The 15,844-nt window shown below is 46.5% G+C and overlaps 1 protein-coding gene across 2 annotated transcripts in view; it reads left to right on the plus strand.

The window, feature by feature from the left end:
• TRABD2A (TraB domain containing 2A) overlaps positions 1-15,844 on the plus strand; it is a 66,926-nt gene that overhangs the window by 9,708 nt on the left and 41,374 nt on the right. For both annotated transcript variants that reach the window (XM_082743478.1, XM_082743477.1), the window contains exon 2: positions 567-1,127. In XM_082743478.1, coding sequence (XP_082599604.1) covers positions 567-1,127 — 561 coding nt within the window. The remainder of the gene's footprint in view (positions 1-566; positions 1,128-15,844) is intronic.

A 15,844-nucleotide genomic window follows, 5' to 3' on the forward strand; every position in this document is an offset into this window, starting at 1 on the left:
CCTTGTGCACATCTTTGTACGGGGTCTCTTAATAAACAGACACTTCCTAAATGCCTGCTGTTGAAACTGAGACCCTCAGGGTACTGTGGTTTGCCCTTGGGTGAATGGGTACCGTGGCTCAGCCTGTAGCTGTTGGGAGACAATGCGTGGCCCTTGAGAGCCACGGCTTCTGGGAATGTTGGATTCGAGATCTGAAGATGCAGCCACCATCGGTCTTCCTTCCTGGGAAGTACCAGTGGTCTCCAGAGGCGTCCCCTCATCTCTATCAGGTGTGTCATTGGGAGTCCCTTGAGAGTCCCTGCTTTGCCTGAGGCCCAGTTCATTACTAGGGCAAACTCAAGGGCTGCTATTACTTTTTTCACTTCAATCAGCATTTTGGTGGAAAAGGGGAAAATGCTGCCTCAAGGACTCCTGCTGCTGTCAGGTGAATCTACCTGGACTCAGAAGTCTAAATCGTACTTTAATCATCTTTCTCCTGCAGTGTGGCTTGTCTGTCCTCTTCGTTTTTTCCTGTCAGGTTTCTGACCCTCCATATAATACCTTAATGTCCTTTCTCTTCCTTTCAGCAAACTGAATTGAATTCCTTCTTGTGGACCATAAAGCGAGACCCGCCATCTTACTTCTTTGGCACGATCCATGTTCCGTACACACGGGTTTGGGACTTCATCCCGGACAACTCCAAGGAAGCTTTTCAGCAGAGCAGCATTGTGTACTTCGAGCTGGACCTCACTGACCCCTACACAATCTCAGCCCTCACTAGCTGTCAGATGCTGCCACAGGGAGAGAACCTCCAGGACGTGCTCCCCTGGGACATCTACTGCCGCCTCAAGCGGCACCTAGAGTATGTCAAGCTCATGATGCCCTCGTGGATGACGCCGGACCAGCGTGGCAAAGGCCTCTATGCTGACTACCTCTTCAATGCCATTGCGGGGAACTGGGAGCGGAAGAGGCCCATCTGGGTGATGCTTATGGTCAACTCCCTGACGGAAGTGGACATTAAGTCCCGTGGGGTGCCTGTCTTAGACCTGTACCTTGCGCAGGAGGCTGAGCGGCTGAGGAAGCAGACTGGGGCTGTGGAAAAGGTAGAAGAGCAGTGCCATCCACTGAATGGGCTGAACTTCTCACAGGTAAGACCCTCTTTGTGTGAAGGACTTGGCCTTTGATTATGTGTAAATCTACTGAAGTATAATTAGGAGGTAGACCAGAAGCATCGTTTATCCAAAAATTGTCTTTGCTCGAGAATGTTATTCTGAAGATTAAAAAATAAGCCCAAGAGTTAGTTATATCACTTAACATGTGTATTACTAAGAGAGAAAAGGTTTTTTTCTCTTGTCATCCCAACAAGTATTGGCATACATTTGTCACTTGTTTTAACTTAGGTTATTTATTAATAAGCTGCATTGAGAGGATGTGGACAATGTGAAAGTCAGACTGACTATCAGAGGGTATGGCCTGCTTTGAAAATGATACAGCCATGGCTATTTTAGGTCATCATGGTTCCTTTCAGATCAGTGTTGTGCCTCTTCAGGACACTCTCCCTAGGAAATCCCTTTGTGAGGTAGAGGTATGTTTCTCTTTTCCATAGTTGTTTTTTTTTTTTTTAAAGATTTTATTTAGTTTTTTGACAAAGAGAGATTACAAGTAGGCAGAGGCAGGCAGAGAGAGAGAGAGAGGGAAGCAGGCTCCCTGCTGAGCAGAGAGCCCGATGTGGGACTTGATACCAGGACCCTGAGATCATGACCTGAGCTGAAGGCAGTGGCTTAACCCACTGAGCCACCCAGGTGCCCCTCTTTTCCATAGTTTTTAAACCCCTCCCTCAGGACACTGGAATTTAGGTTCATGTTCAAGAAGTTCTTCATTTCTCATAAGACAAGTGCCACTTTATTAAAGTGCCATTGTTTAATTGGTTTGGTGAAATTTGTTGTTGTTAATATTTTAAAGTATGTTAGATGCCTCTGGGGGCCAATGGGAATTTTACAGTATGAAATAAGCAGTTTTTTACTTTTTAAAAATGTTGAAGTGTGTAAACCTGGTGATTCACAGACCTGTACCCCTGGGGATAAAAATATATGTTTATAAAAAATAAAAAATTAAAAAAAATGTTTAATTGACGTATAGTTGACATATAATACTACATTAATTTCAGGTATACAACGTAGTGATTTGACAATGACATACATTATGAAATGTTCACCAAAATAAGTATGGTGACCATATAAAGTTGTTGCTATTATTGACTGTACTGAAATAACTTCTTGTTTTGCAGATATTCTCAGTGGTTGGCCTTGGGAGGCTGGACCTCAGAATAAAAGTCAACCCTCTAGGCCTTAGCAGATCTCAGCAAGGCTGGACTGGGGCTGTTACTTAAAGAACTTAAGGGCATTTAACAGCCTAAAAAATAGTGTTTCTGAGTTGATAAAAAATTTATAGGGAATTTAATTTACCTTGCTAAGATTTTATATTAATAAGTAGTCAAGTGCTAAAATATAGTATTTGTTTGGCACATTGAGATTTATAGACAAATTAAGAGACCAATAATTTTCCCATCGATCTCTTGGGGGAGTTCTCTTGCATTATTTTGGAAACCCATTGTCAATATTCTAATGTTTTGAATGTCTACATTTAATACAATGTTTTCTAAAAGGCAAATGCTTTGATTTAAAGGCTCACTGATTTTAACCTTACAAGCTTGAAATCTGTGAGAATTTTTGCCTGAGCTAAGCCTTTTTTCATACTTCCAGTTGGGAAGGAAAAAGGCTTGGAAGTAAAATATTATCTTAAGGTATCTTTGTTTTTTTGTTTTTTGTTTTTGTTTTTAAAGATTTTATTTATTTACTTGACAGGGAGAGATCACAAGTAGGCAGAGAGGCAGGCAGAGAGAGAGGGGGAAGCAAGCTCCCTGCTGAGCAGGGAGCCTGATGCAGGGCTTGATCCCAGGACCTTGAGATCATGACCTGATCTGAAGGCAGAGGCTTCACCCACTGAGCCACCCAGGCACCCCTCTTTGTTGTTGTTGTTTTTTAAAAAGTTTTATTTATTTATTTGGGAAAGAGAGTGTGCACAAGTGGGAGGGGAGGAAGGGGGGAGAATCTCAAGTGGACTCTGCACTGAGCAGGTAGCAGGTCATAGGATTTGATTCCATGACCCATGAGATCATGACCTGAGCTGAAGCCAAGAGTCAGACGCTTAACTGAGTATACCACCCAGGTGCCCCAAGCAAGGTATCCTTGAAGGAAAGTGTGTGGTACCAACTCTTAAGATAATAAAGATATTTAAGAAACATTTTAGAGCCATATAGTTATATACTAGAGTGTCATTTGATTTCATAATACCTTCTTAAGTTTCAAATAGGTATCTAATATTTATAAACTAAATTTTTTTAATAAGACCTTGAGGCTAAGCTAGAGAGTTTAGAGTTGTTTAAATTTAGAAGGGACAATTATATGACGTTTCTGAGACTCTTTTTGGGGTGTAATTTCCTATGGTTTCACTTGTAAACAGTAAAATACAACCTTAGCAAACAGGTCAATGACATTTAACATATATATCTATACCCATATAACCACCACTTGGATCGATTTATTGAAGATTTCCATCACCCCAGAAAGTTAGTATGAAGTTTTCTTGCAGCATAACTATACAGAAAAGTGCACATGACAAATTTTCACAAACATAGCCATGTTTTCAATGTCAGCTTTCGGGGCCAGAAACAGAACAGCACCAGTCCCCCAGAAGCCCGTTGACTCCCCCATCTACCCCACACTCCCCAACCAAGGATAACCCCTCTCCTGCAAATCTTTGAGCATAAATTAGTTTGAACATTTTAGAATTTCACATAAATGGAATTATCCCATCTGCTTCCTTTAGGGGATTAGGCTGCTTTTGCTTAGCATTCCCCTTGTGATTCACCACGTTGCTGTGTGTAGTTGTCCATCGTTCATTCTTGCTGCTGTGTGGCATTGAAGAATCCCACCAGAGGCTTTGGGGTGGTGGCTGATGGCGTCTCCCTTCTCAGTAAGTCCAGAGAACGGTAAGATCATCTGCATTCGTTTTGATAGAAGATGAGCCTAACTCATTCCCTTGGGTCCTTTTCTTTTGCCCCTTTGAGGAGTGGTTGGTTCCTTCTGTTCTCTGCAGAAGGACGTCAGAGGGGTCCTGACTATGCACCGAGACAGGGAGATGGCCAGGCCCTGCAGGCTCCTGTGCTATAGGGAAGAGGCAGAGGAGAGCCCGTGTCTTCCTTGAAGCCGGGGCAGGCTGCCTAGGAGGAGTCCCATTCCCTATACTCCAGGGCTCCCCACCCTCCTCTTGGATTAGTAAGGAGGAGGCAGCTGGAGACTGAGGCACAGCTGGGGCTGGAATGCTGTGCTGGCTGTGAGAGAAGCAGTGGACCCCAAGGCAGATGTACAGGGGTTAGAATTCCTGTACCATTACCAGCGTAGGACTTTGAGTTGTTCCCTTAACTTCTCTGAACTTTGTTGTCTCATCTTTTTTTTTTTCTTTTTAAATATTTTACTTATTTATTTGGCAGGCAGAGATCACAAGTAGGCAGAGAGGCAGGCAAAGAGAGAGAGGGGGGAAGAAGGCTCCCTGCTGGGCAGAGAGCTCGATTCGGGGCTCGATCCCAGGACCCTGAGATCATGACCTGAGCCGAAGGCAGAGGCTTAACCCATTGAGCCACCCAGGTGCCCCATGTTGTCTCATCTTTAAATGGGGGTAATGATACTTATCCTACCATCCTGTTGTCGGAAGCAAATAAAACAGTAAATTGGAAAACACTTCATAAGTACTCTATAGATATAAGGGGAAGAGAACTAACATATAGTGTCTTCTGTGAATCAGGCCTTTAATCTTCAGAATTTCACAAGATGGACACCATCACCCCTTTTTTATAGATGAGAAAACCGAAGCTCGTTGAGCATAAGAACACAGCCGTGACTGCATAACCAGCAGATGGAGGAATTTGGGTTTGATTTCAGCTGTATTAAAGGTCATGGTGACTTTGAGTCTTTAGCAGCTGTGGTGGTCAGTGTGAGACCTTGGAGGTTTGAGTTGCAGTGGAAGATTCTGGACTTCTGTTGTCTAATTTGTTAGCCTCTGGCCACAGGTTGGGTTTTCAGCACTTGAAATGTTGCTAGTGTGCCTTGGGAAATAAATTTTAAATTTTAGTTGGTTTGAACTAAAGTTTAAAAACCCATAATTGGGGGCGCCTGGGTGGCTCAGTGGGTTAAGCCGCTGCCTTCAGCTCGGGTCATGATCTCGGGGTCCTGGGATCGAGTCCCGCATCGGGCTCTGTGCTCAGCAGGGAGTCTGTCTGCTTCCTCCTCTCTCTCTCTCTGCCTGCCTCTCTGCCTACTTGTGATCTCTCTCTGTCGAATAAATAAATAAAATCTTAAAAAAAAATAAATAAAAACCCATAATTGGTCTAATTATTGAGAAACTTTTAAGTTGTTTGGAACAACTTGGGCATGTGGATCTCTTTCCTCAACTATAAATATTATGAAATTGACCTACAAATCCAATGTCTCTGATGAAAATTTAGTATCCAAATTGAGATGTCAGACAAGTGGAAAATATATAACTGATTTTGAAAACTAAATATGAAAAAAGAATGAATAACTTTTTATACTGATGACCTGTTGAGATGATAATGTTTTGGATGTATTAGGTTAAATAAAAATATATCATTAAATTTAATTTCACCTTTTTTTTTCTTTTTTAATGCTTCTGCTAGAAAACTTTGATCTAGATTGTTTTATTTATTTTTTATTTATTTAAGATTTTATTTATTTATTTGACAGACAGAGATCACATGTAGGCAGAGAGGCAGGAAGAGAGAGAGAGGAGGAAGCAGGCTCCCCGCCGGCAGAGAGGCCGATGCGAGGCTCGATCCCAGGACCCTGGGATCATGCCCTGAGCCGAAGGCAGAGGCTTTAACCCACTGAGCCACCCAGGCGCCCCAATCTAGATTGTTTTAGATGCATGTGCCTGAGGTGGGTCCACATGGAGTCCATGTTGCCTGTGATGCGTCTCCTCCCTGTACCCTTTGCCCCGTGTGCCTAGCCAGGTCTGGACTCTGGGGAGCCTCTAAAGGTCGATGGCTGCCCCTTCTGGTGTAACTGGCCAGGGTCAGCTTTTCTTCATTAGCTTGTGATGCTCTTTGTTTTTAGCATTGCATTACACATACACACTCTCTCACATGCACCACCGCACGTACCACACACATGCCCGCACCACGTACTCATGCAGTGGACGCACCACACGCACACACGCACTGCACGTATGCATTGCACAACACATGCACACACACTGCACGTACCACGCACGCACTGCACGCGCCACGCACACTACACATACCATGCATGCACTGCACGTATGCACTGCATGCACCACATGCACACACTATGAGCACATGTGTGCCCTCCTGTTTTTGCAATTCCCGTTTTGTCTGTGGATCTGTTTGCCTCTTGCGGTGTCTCAGCATCTGGATTTAAAGATTGCCTTAATGAGTTTGATTATCATGTTGATGATGATTTTATTAATTTCTGCATCAGTGTGGGCAGAACTGACATTTTTCCTCCTGGTAAGCCCAGTAGTCCAGGAACATGCTCTCCTTCCCATTCACCTGATTGTATTTTAGTCTTTTTTCTTATTTTGTAGAATTCTTGATCTAGACTTTGCTCAAGTCATACATTTATTCATTGTTTTTAATAAAAATCGTGCTGGTGTAAAGATTCTCTTCTCAATATGTTTTCTATCTGGTAACTGATTTTTATGTATTAATTTAACCACTGAGTTGCAGTTGTGTATTTTAACAATGGTAGTTGATCCTCTTGCTTTCATCGTGATCATCATTGACAAATAATTATTTTGTCTTCATCTTTCCTCAGTTTTTCTCATTTCTTCTTGTTCTTGTGTGCTGCTTAGGATACCTAGAGCAGCATTAAGTAGTAGTGGTAACAAAGGGCATTCTTTTCCCCAACTTGAGTGAGAATGGCCTTATTATTTCACCATCAAATACAACACTGGTAGTTTAGTCTTTCTGATGTGAATGAAATGTCCTTGAATTTCTGTTTTACTAAGAATTTTTTTAAAAAAGACTTTATTTATTTATTTGTCAGAGAGAGTGAGAGCGCTGAGCAGGGAGCCCAACACAGCTCGATCACAAGGACCCCAGGATCATGACTTGAGCCGAAGGCAGACGGATACCCGAATAAGCCACCCAGGTGTTCCTGTTTTCCTAGGAATTTTATCAGAAGTTGTTGTTGTTAGTGGAAGCAATTGTTGAGTTTTATTAAGATCTTTTTTTGGTCTCTGTTGTGATTTTTTTTTTTATTGAGATGTAATCGACATGTAACATCGGTTTCAGATGTACATCATTATTTGATGTTTGTACACATTGTGAAATGATCACAACAGTAAGTCTAGTTAACATCTGTCACCAAACATAATTAACAAAACTTCTTTTCTATTGATGAGGACTTTTAAGATCTCTTCTTTTAGCAACTTTCAGTGATGTCTTGATCTTGTGGCTTTCTTTGTCCCCCTCTCTGAAAACTTTTCAGTATTAAACTATCCCTGCCCTGCTGACCCTAAACTTCAAAACCTAGGGTGTGAGTTCACAAAGAATTACCCTTGAAGCCACCTGTTCCTATATTCATTTAGTCAACACATCCATTGAATTCCTGCTGAGCATGATGCTATGTAAAAAAAGGATCAGCTGTAATCTGGTGGTTGCTCCCCAGAACTCGGGGTCTTTATGATGCAGGTGGTCAGGTTTTCCAGGACAGGATTCTTCACCGTTTTCCTAGGGACTTAGCACCATGGCCCGCACTTGGTAGATGCTCAGTTAGCTTCTGTGTGGTAAATGATTGGAGGCCTCTCCCTGTTCTAGATCCCTCATGATTCCGCTATTTTTCATACTTCTGTCTCTCCTTTCATGTGTCCACTACTTCCTGAGAGCTAATTGTTCCCTCAACTTTCTGGATTTGGCATGAGGGAAAGGATGTTTTCTGTCTGGGGATTTGATCTTGCCATCTCAGAACAGATGCCGTGTTTCCTGCTCGAGGATGGAGTCAGGTTATAACGCCTGTTCTTTCACTCCAAGTTCCTCTGTGCTTGATGCTGTTAGCTGCAGTGCCCTCCCTTCCCAGCTGCACAGGTGGGTCCCAATTAAAGACTTAAAGAGTTCCCTAGAGAAATGATCTTCCTGTATTCCATTTCCATGGTCACACATCTCCAGGTATGTGTGCACAAGCTCCAGGCATGGGGCGCTGTCTGTTTCCTCTGAGGGGTTGACCAGAACAAATCTGGCTGAACGAAGGGTTCTCCTGCCCACTTCCCAGTGATGGACTGGATGTCATGGTGGGATGGGGTGGGAATTTGGAACAGCCCTGATCTTCTCAGCATTGAATTCTGTCCATTAGGACACAGTCACATCTAGGTTTGGGGTTTGAGTCACGGAATCCAAAAGCTAACATGAATGAAGCCAGGAGGCCTGGAGTGGCCCTCTGCTTTCCACACGTAAAGCCTGCATCTTTGGGCTTTCTGGATCCCGAGATACTGAAGTTAGTCAGATGTGAACGTCGCATGCCAACCCCAGAGCATTTTTAGATGATGCGTAAGGGTTCTCGTGATCTGAATGGCTGTTCTGCAGAATCATTTCTGGTACTGTTTACTCTTGCCAATAGATGGCACTAACATATTTCATATTTGCCTTTTCACCTGTCACTTCTGCTGTCCCTTCCAGCAGCAGGTGTCACTGCCAGTTCTGCCCCTCTGCCCTAGGACCCTAATGACTCATTCTCTCTGCTGAAAAGCCATTTTACCCCCACAAACTAAAACCTTAAACAATGGTTTGGGCCCAGTGGATGTACCTTCTGAGTCTTATGAAAGAGTGCATTTCTTGAGTCCCAGTTTTGGAGTGTTGAGAAGATTTGGATTTTTCTCCTCCTCCTCCTCCTCCTCCTTCTTTTTTTAAGATTTTATTTATTTGACACGGAGAGAGAAATCACAGGCAGGCAGAGCAGCAGGCAGAGAGAGAGGGGAAAGCAGGCTCCCTGCTGAGCAGAGAGCCCAATGCAGGGCTTGATCCCAGGACCCCAAGATCATGACCTGAGCTGAAGGCAGAGGCTTTAACCCTTTAACCCACTGAGCCACTGAGGTTCCCCTGGATTTTTGTTCTTTAGAGCAAGTTTTCTTTAGATGGATCAGTTCTTGAATAGAAGATACCACTGGCTCAACGATGGGGCTCTGGTCCAGGCAGGGCAGAGTGGCGGAGGTGGTCCCTGGCAGGGTGGATTCCTAGAAAGATGCCATCTGTGTGTCTACATCTCTGGCTGATGAAGGAGAGGTATGAGCTGGGGAAGGGCTGGCTGGTCTGAGAAAGCCTCCTGAGCACCTAAGGTCAGATTCTTAGGAGGGTATGGACCTGTTAGGCCCAGGGTAGCCCAATCCTAGGATAGCATCGGGTGCCGTGTTTTGTCCTTTGCAGGCATCTCCACAGGTCTCTGTTCCCTGAGAGAGGCCATGGGAAGAGTGCTGGTGGGTCAGCGAGCAGATGCCCCTGGGGTCAGTTTCCTGTTGGAATAACCCGGGTGGACAGCTTGAGGGTCACAGTGAGACTGAGCAGACCTGGTCTCTTTAGTCTCCTGTTTCCTCCCATCCAAGTACTAGTCAAGCCCAGCCCTGCTTAGCTTCCAAGATCAGCAGAGACCAGCAACTTTAGGGTGGTATGGCTGTAGACTCCCATTTTCTAGATCCAGTTCTGCTTCTGAGGGCTGCCACCTGTTGGATTCACAGGTCTGACTTGCTGAGGAGTTGCTGCTCCCTAGTCATAAATTCCATAAAAGCAGATGGTCTTATCTTTGAAGTTGATCATATACTGATGGATGACTTTTTCACGTTTTCCATAATGGAAATGGAAGGTGCTTGAAGGTGGTGATCTTGACATTTTGTTTTTCCTGGGTAGGTTTGGCTTAACATAAGGGCCTAGACAAAAATATATGCGCTCTTGGAGTACCTGGGTGGCTCAGTTGGTTAAGTGTCTACCTTTGGCTCAGGAAATGATCTCAGGGTCCTGGGATCAAGCCCCCAGAGTCAGGCTCCCTGCTCAGCAGGGAGTCTGCTTCTCCCTCTCAATCTGCCCTTGCCTCCCAACTTGTATGCACGTGTGTTCTCTCTCTCAAAGAAATAAATAAAATCTTAAAAATATATATTATATATAATATATATGTTACATATATATAGTGTGTGTATATATATATGCTCCCTGAAAGGGAAGTGGTTTCTAAAATATGGGCAGATTTGTTTGTGAGCATAAACACTCTTTGACAGTGACCTCTTCAGGGCCTGTACGCTGTCCCTTATGCCGGGAACCTTTCCTCATGCTGTTCCTCAGGCTGGCTGATTAAACTTACACATTATTTCTTCCATGAAGAATCCCAAGGCCAGACTCTGCTGTTCTGAGTGTCCCTTGTGGAAGCCTCCGCCAGAGCCCTAATGACTGCCTTTCTCAGAGGTGCAGCCTTTTCTTTTTCTTTCTTTCTTTCTTTTTTTTTTTTAAGATTATTTGTTTGTTTATTTGAGAGAGAGAGAGCACAAGTGTGAAAGGAGCAAAGGGAGAGGGAGAAGCAGACTCCCCGCTGAGCAGGGAGCCAGGCGAAGATGACAACAAAGACCATGGAAGGCTCCATCCCAGGACCCTGGGATCATGACCTGAACTGAAGGAGACCGGTAACCAACTGAGCCACCCAGGCGCCCCTCAGAGGTGTAGGCTTCTTGAAGGTTGGGCCACACTCTGACGGTCCTTGCGCCCCGGTTCCTAGCATGGTGTCTGGAGCACAAGAGGTGCTTGTGAGTGTTACGGGATGATGGACAGGCCACTGTGGAACGTGTCCCTGAAGCCCATGGGTGACAGTGGGCTCGGTGATACCTTGGCCGAAATGGGACACAACATGAGTGTGTGCCCATTACTTCGAGGAGTTGAATACAACCTTTCTAACTGTGTTAAGACCAGCAGGTTAAAATACACACTATGTGCAGTGTTTTCACTTTCTGCTTTTTTACATTCTTTCCTGCCCTTGCTCTGAGATACTGTGTGTTCTTCTGCATGGCGGGGTGACGTGCTACGGTAAGTGTGCACGCCCTAGGAGCCTGTGGCGTCTTGCCCCTGAATCAACCTTGGGTCTGCTTGCACACAGAGCATCAACATAGCCCTTGTGATGGACACTGTCTTCAGACATGGGAAGTCCAGGCTGGGCCATCAGGCCACCCAGCGAGGTCTTCCATGGCATTTCTGCATCTTGGCCTTCCCTTGACTTTCTTATTTTTGGACCAGAAGTGGGAAATGGAATCAACTGTGTACCTCATGGCTGGCTGTGATTCTTCACGAGCTTCCAGACAGAGACTTGAACTCTGTGTTTCCACCTGGGGACAGGCCCGCTCAGGATTTGAGTCTTCTTCTTTTATTTTTTAACGACTGGTCTTTATTTGGGACACATTTCTTCAGCACTTGGCATGGGCTAGGTGCTCTGTTTATCATTTTGGGGACTCAAGAGACAAAGCTGGTGGGGATCCTGCTATCCCCTGGCTCTGGGCTGCTTCTCTAAAGTCCAAAGTGAAGTTTAAAAAAGGAGGTATTTTTGTACCCTTGCACGGACACACCATGTGCTGTGGGCTCTTCTGGTTCTGGCCTCATTCTGCTCCCTTTGGAGTCATACAAGAACACTTCGAAGGATGCTGCAGTCTTGTTTCTGCCCCATGTCCCTGCCTCCTACCTGATGAATTAGGCTGGGAGCAGAGCCCTTTGACACCGCAGCAGCCAGTTCTTTCATGGTGGATCAGCTCCAGGATACCCCCAGACTCTAGGAATAACTCTCAGCATCTCTCTGTGGGAGGTATAGGAGAGTGTGAGCCCTCTGTCTCTTGTCCACGGTCCACCTCCCAAGCAGGGGGGCTGGGGCAGAGTCTACCCTGCTTGGAGGAGATGGGGGAAGGAAAGTAGAAGGAGCCGGTGGGACTGGACCAGCTGTTCCCTCGGGCCCTGCAAGGAGACAGAGTCTCAGCAGGGTGACGTACTCTGTGGCCCAGCGATGGAGCCAGGCTGCCCTGGACTCTGGAGGGGGACATTGGTGGCATTGTATAATGTCACATCTTGGGCATCATGGCATTTCTCTGCTTCTCCACTGTCCCTCCTGACACATTCTTGTGCTGCCCTTCCTCCCTACACTTTTCCATGAGGCCTTTCCTTTTCCTTCATGATCATTCAGGCTTCCAAAGGAAGTGAGTAGGGCTTTGGTGCCAGCCTCAGCAAAAGTTATGGAATCACAAAATGTGGATGACGACATGAGAGACCTGAGCGGTCGCCTTACCCCATCTCTGGGGGCCCTGACTCCATTCCAAGCGAGTCTCTGCTCTTGGCAGGTACGTTGGGTAGAGAGGTTGCTTATCACTGAACAGAATATCCTTGAGGGGTGCTGTTGGTTGACTTCTCAGGGTGGAGATGCTCTCTGATGCTTTCTGGGGCTTCAGTGGGGCCCCCAGTTGGCCGGGGACCAGACAGCCATGTTTGCATTTGCAGTAGTCATGGTCACAGGCTGGACGCCATCTGATAAGACTGCTGATGTTGCAGACTCAGCCCAGGCCCCGAAGTGATTCTGAGATGCTGTAGGATCAAAAGTCCTACGGTGCTGGGCAGAGGGAACATGTTTGTAGACATTTGAGACAATCTGTGACTGAACCCGAGCTGAGGGGCCTGATACCGGCCTGTACCCTTCCCCACCCTCCCTCCATTCCCCAACTCTCACACCTCCCTTCCTGGATTCGGACTTCCAAGGTCCTTGTCAGCTCCTCCTTTTGGACTACTGTTCTTTTTTTTTTTTTTTTTTTTAAAGATTTTATTTATTTATTGGACAGAGAGAAATCACAAGTAGATGGAGAGGCAGGCAGAGAGAGAGAGGGAAGCAGGCTCCCTGCTGAGCAGAGAGCCCGATGCGGGACTCGATCCCAGGACCCTGAGATCATGACCTGAGCCGAAGGCAGCGGCTTAACCCACTGAGCCACCCAGGCGCCCTGGACTACTGTTCTTGTTACCTTGCCCAAGTTCTGCAACTCTACACTGGGTTTCTGTTATGCACTGAGTTGTGTCTCTCTGCCCCCATTCATATTTTGAAGCCCTAACCCCAAGTACCTCAGAATGTGACTGCATTTGGAGACTGGGTCTTTGAAGAGGTAATTAAGTTAAAATGCTGTGTCCTGACGTGGACTCTAACTCAGTATGACTGGTGTCCTTATAAGAAGAGGACATTAGGACACAGACACACACAGAGTGAGGACCATGTGAAGACACAGGGAAAAGACAGTGGTCTGCAAGGCATGGAGAGAGGTCTCAGGAGAAATGAACCCTATGACACCATGATCACTGACTTCTAGCCTCTAGAACCAAGAGAAAACACATTTCTGTTGTTGAAGTCACCCAGTCTGTGCTACTCTGTTATGGGAGCTCCAGCAAACTAATGCAGTCCCTTCTGTCTGGGCTTTCCACTTCACCTCCTAGGAATAGACCAGAAAGGCAAGAAGAAAACTCCAGTTTTGTGCTACCAGGATCCATTTACTCATCCTCCCTTCTTCTGTTTATTCCCTTCTCTCTTTCTCCATGTCTTCTGTTTCTCTCTCTTTTTTAGATTTATTTATTTTTTATTTTTATTTTATTTTATTTTTTTTGGTCAGAGAGAGATAGAGCACAAGCAGGGAGCAGCAGGCAGAGGGAAAAGCAGGCTCCCCACTGAGCAAGGAACCCAGTGCAGGACTCAATTCTAGGACTCTGGGATCATGACCTGAGCTGAAAGCAGACACTTAACTGACTGAGCCACCCAGGCATCCCTGTCCTGTTTCTCTTTTCTACCTTTGAGGTAAGAATGCCTGCATTCTGAACTGTCACATCCCACCACAGAGCAGGGAAAGTGGGGGAAAGGAGGAGGGTTGGGAGAGGTGAAGAATGTGTGAGGGAAAGGGGAGGGCCAGAACCACAGCCCTAAAGGAGGAGCTGACAACGACCTGGGAGGGAGGGAGAAATAGTCTCAAACAGACTCTGGGCTGAGTGTGGAGCCCATCTCAGGGCTCGACCCTGAGACCATAACCCTGAGCCGAAACCAAGAGTCAGATGCCCCCCAGGCTACTTTAATACTGAGCTGGATTTTCAAGGGGCGGCTGGGATTGAGACAGGCAGAGGAAATGAGGGAGGTAGTTCAAACGGGCCAACAGTGCAGGCCAACCTGGGGACAAGCACACCAGGCTGGCCAAATGGTGGCAGGCTGGGCGGGCTCCATGAGCCTTTGTGTAGGGGCGGGATGGAGGCCGATGCTGTAGAGGGCTTGAGTGTGAGGCTGGGGAATCTCTGTGCCCACGGAGCGGTTTTTGGGGTACAATGGGAGCCCCGAGAGCAGGGTTGCTGGTCAGTGCCTCTGGCAGCCGAGCGTGGGCTGGATGGGGCTGCCACCCTGGTCACTACTGCAGGCTCTGGAGTCAGCCTCTCAGCTAAGAGCTTCGCCATGTTAGTCCAGGCCCCGGGGCCAGCAAGGGAGAACTGCGGGACTGGGAACTGGGCTCTCTGTGGACTGGAGTTCGTTTGTCCTTCAAGGGAAACCTGCCAGAGAGCTGATAGTGGATATTGGATACAAAATAAGAAACATCCAGGAGCGGGCTGGACTCCACAGAGGTAGTGCAGTGTGTAGCCATTGAGATGACTTGCTTGCCACTTAGGCCTAATGAGCCCCAATAATAGTTGTGCGTGTGGCTAAGTGGGTGTGCTTGGCTTTATTGTGCTTTTATTTATTTTATTTTAAAAGATTTTATTTATTTGACAGACAGAGATCACAAGAAGGCAGAGAGGCAGGCAGAGAGAGAGGGGGAAGCAGGCTCCCTGCTGAGCAGAGAACCCGAATGCGGGGCTGGATCCCAGGACCCTGAGATCATGACCTGAGCCGAATGCAGAGGCTTTAAACCCCTGAGCCACCCAGGTGCCCCTATTGTGCTTTTAGTTCGGTTCTTCATAGGACTCTTCATCGTCTGTTGTTCCTGAAGCTTGTTTGTCTTGTCAGAACTTGAAAAAATGTAAAGGAAAATTACCTTTCAGGGCAATAGAAGTTGAAAAAGGAGATTTCTGGGGAGGGGCTGAGATGGTCTGGAAGTGCTTAGCGGAGGTGGTAACTTTCACTAGGCCTGAGGGATGAGAGGTCGGTATTTGTTCTTACTGTCACCTCAGCATTGTGTGGGATTTGGGTGAAGGAGGGGTATTAGATAGCCGGGGCGCCCATCCCAGAATACTACATGGGGGGAGTGTAAGCAACGGAAATGTGTTTTCTTGCAGTTTTAGAAGGTCAAAGTACAAAATCAGGGTGCTGGCAGGGTCAGTTTCTGGAGAAGGGCTCTCTCAGCTTGTAGCTGGTCACCTTCTTGCTGTGTCCTGACGTGCCCTTTACTCTGTGTGTGTGTGTGTGTGGGGGGGGTGGGGTTGTTCCAGTGTCTCTTCCTCATCTTATAAGGACTGCAGTCCTATCAGATCAGGGCCCTACCCTTAACCCTAATACCTCCTTAGAGGCCCTGTCTCCAAATACAGTCAGATTGGCAGTTAGGGCTTCATCCTGTGAATTTGGGGGTGGGTAGCACAGTTCAGTTTGTGACAGGAGGCCCATCGGACATCAGGCAGGATGCGGACGGGGTGGAAGGGAGAGAGAATGGTCAGGAGGCCTGACTGAGAAGAGAAGGAGAGGAGAGACGTGGAGGGTGTTGAAGGGGTGGTGGGCAGGGAAGAGAGGGAGGGCCTGGTGCATTCTCCCAGGCCTCT

The sequence above is a fragment of the Mustela nivalis genome (assembly GCF_964662115.1).
Source record: "Mustela nivalis genome assembly, chromosome: 8".
Lineage (NCBI taxonomy): Eukaryota > Metazoa > Chordata > Mammalia > Carnivora > Mustelidae > Mustela > Mustela nivalis.